Source organism: Sciurus carolinensis, chromosome 6 (assembly GCF_902686445.1).
Source record: "Sciurus carolinensis chromosome 6, mSciCar1.2, whole genome shotgun sequence".
Taxonomy (NCBI): Eukaryota; Metazoa; Chordata; class Mammalia; order Rodentia; family Sciuridae; genus Sciurus; species Sciurus carolinensis.
The window spans coordinates 112860514-112862428 of record NC_062218.1 but is presented as its reverse complement, the minus strand read 5'-3'; the positions used below and the strand labels follow the sequence as shown (position 1 = coordinate 112862428).

Sequence of the window (1915 nt, the reverse complement as noted above, 5' to 3'; positions counted from 1 at the left end):
GAAGAATGTCATTGAGATTTTAATGGGAATTGCATTGAATCTGTGTAACACTTTTGGTAGAATGACCATTTTGACAATATTAATTCTGCCATTAAAGAGCATGGGAGATCTTTCCATCTGCTAAGGTTTTCTTCAATTTATTTCTTTAGCATTCTGTAGTCTTCATTGTAGAGGTCTTTCACCTCTTTTGTTAGATTGATTGCCAAGTATTTCATTTTTGTTGAGGTTATTGTGAATGGGGTAGTTTTCCTAATTTCTCTTACAGTGGATTTGTTGCTTATATATAGAAATGAATTTGATGTATGGGTATTGATTTTATATCCTGCTACTTTGCTGAATTCACTTATGAGTTCTAGAAGTTTTCTGGTGGAATTTTTTCGATCTTCTAAATATAGAATCATGTTGTTGGTAAATAGTGTTAAGTTTGAGCTCTTCTTTTCCTATTCATATTCCTTTAATTTCTTTCTTTCTGCTCTGGCCAGAGTTTCAAGGATGATGTTGAATAGAAGCGGTGAAAGAGGGCATCCAGTTTTTAGAGGGAATGCTTTCAATTTTTCTCCATTTAGAATGATGTTGGCCACAAGCTTAGCACCAATAGCTTTTGCAATGTTGAGGTATGTTCCTACTACCCCTAGTTTTTCTAGTGTTTTGAACATGAAGAGGTGCTGTATTTTGTCAAATACTTTTCCTGTGTCTATTGAGATAATCATATTATTCTTGTCTTTAAGTCTATTGATGTGATGTTTTACATTTATTGATTTCTATTTATGTTGAACCAACCTTGCATTCCTGGAATGAATCCCACTTGATCATGGTATAATATATTTTTAATATGTTTCTGTGTGAAATTTGCCAGAATTTTATTGAGAATTTTTGGGTCTATGTTCATGAAGGATATTGGCCTGAAGTTTTCTTTCCTTAATGTGACTTCATTTGGTTTTGGTATCAGAGTGATATTAGCCTCATAGAATGAGTATGGAAGGGTTCCCTCCTTTTCTATTTCATGGAATAATTTGAGGAGTATTGATGTTAATTTTTCTTTGAAGTTCTTGTAGAACTCAGCTATAGGGCATGGTATTGGCACCAAAATAGACATGTAGACCAATGGCACAAAATAGAAGACACAGAGACAAACCCACATAAATACAGACATACTAGACAAGGTGCCAAAAATATTTGCTGGAGAAAAAATAGCTTCTTCAACAAATGGTGCTGGGAAAACTGAAAATCCATATGTAACAAAATGAAATTAAACCTCTATCTCTCATCCTGCACAAAAATCAACTAGAACAGACACCCTGTACCTAATAGAAGAAAAAGTAGGCCCAGATCTTCATCATGTTGGCTTATGACCTGACTTCCTTAACAAGACTCCTAAAATGCAGGAGGTAAAATCAAGAATCAATAAGTGGGGGCAGAGGCCCCAGCAGTGCCATCTTGGGACAGAGCATTCGGAGGTTCACCACTTTGGTGGTCTGTCAGAGCCACTATGAGAAGGGCCCCGGGAAGAATTTGCCATTTTCAGTGGAAAATAAGTGGCGCTTATTGGTTATGATGACCTTATACTTTGGATCAGGTTTTGTTGCACCTTTCTTTATAGTAAGACACCAACTGCTTAAGAAATAGGGTCATTCTAATCCATCCATTTAACAGAAGAATATTTTAAGAGGTGCAATCTCTGAAAAATGGATCAAACTCTTGGATTCATAGCATACTGGATATGTTTGTAAATAAACTAATGATGTGAAAAAACATCAATAAGTGGGGTGTATCCAAACTAAAAAACTTTTTCTCAGCAAAGGAAACAACCAATAACATGAAGAGAGAGCCTATAGAATGGGGAAAAATCTTTATCACACACACCTCAGATAGAGCACTAATCTCCAAAATATATAAAGAAAACTTAACACCAAAA

The 1915-nt window shown here is 35.2% G+C and overlaps 1 protein-coding gene across 1 annotated transcript; it reads left to right on the top strand.

The window, feature by feature from the left end:
- Positions 1–570: 570 nt before the first annotated feature.
- LOC124986386 (cytochrome c oxidase subunit 7C, mitochondrial-like) lies at positions 571–1626 on the top strand. Its single transcript, XM_047554772.1, has 2 exons — positions 571–614; positions 1428–1626. The coding sequence occupies exons 1-2, from the start codon at positions 571–573 to the stop codon at positions 1624–1626; spliced, it is 243 nt and encodes an 80-aa protein (XP_047410728.1).
- Positions 1627–1915: the final 289 nt, after the last annotated feature.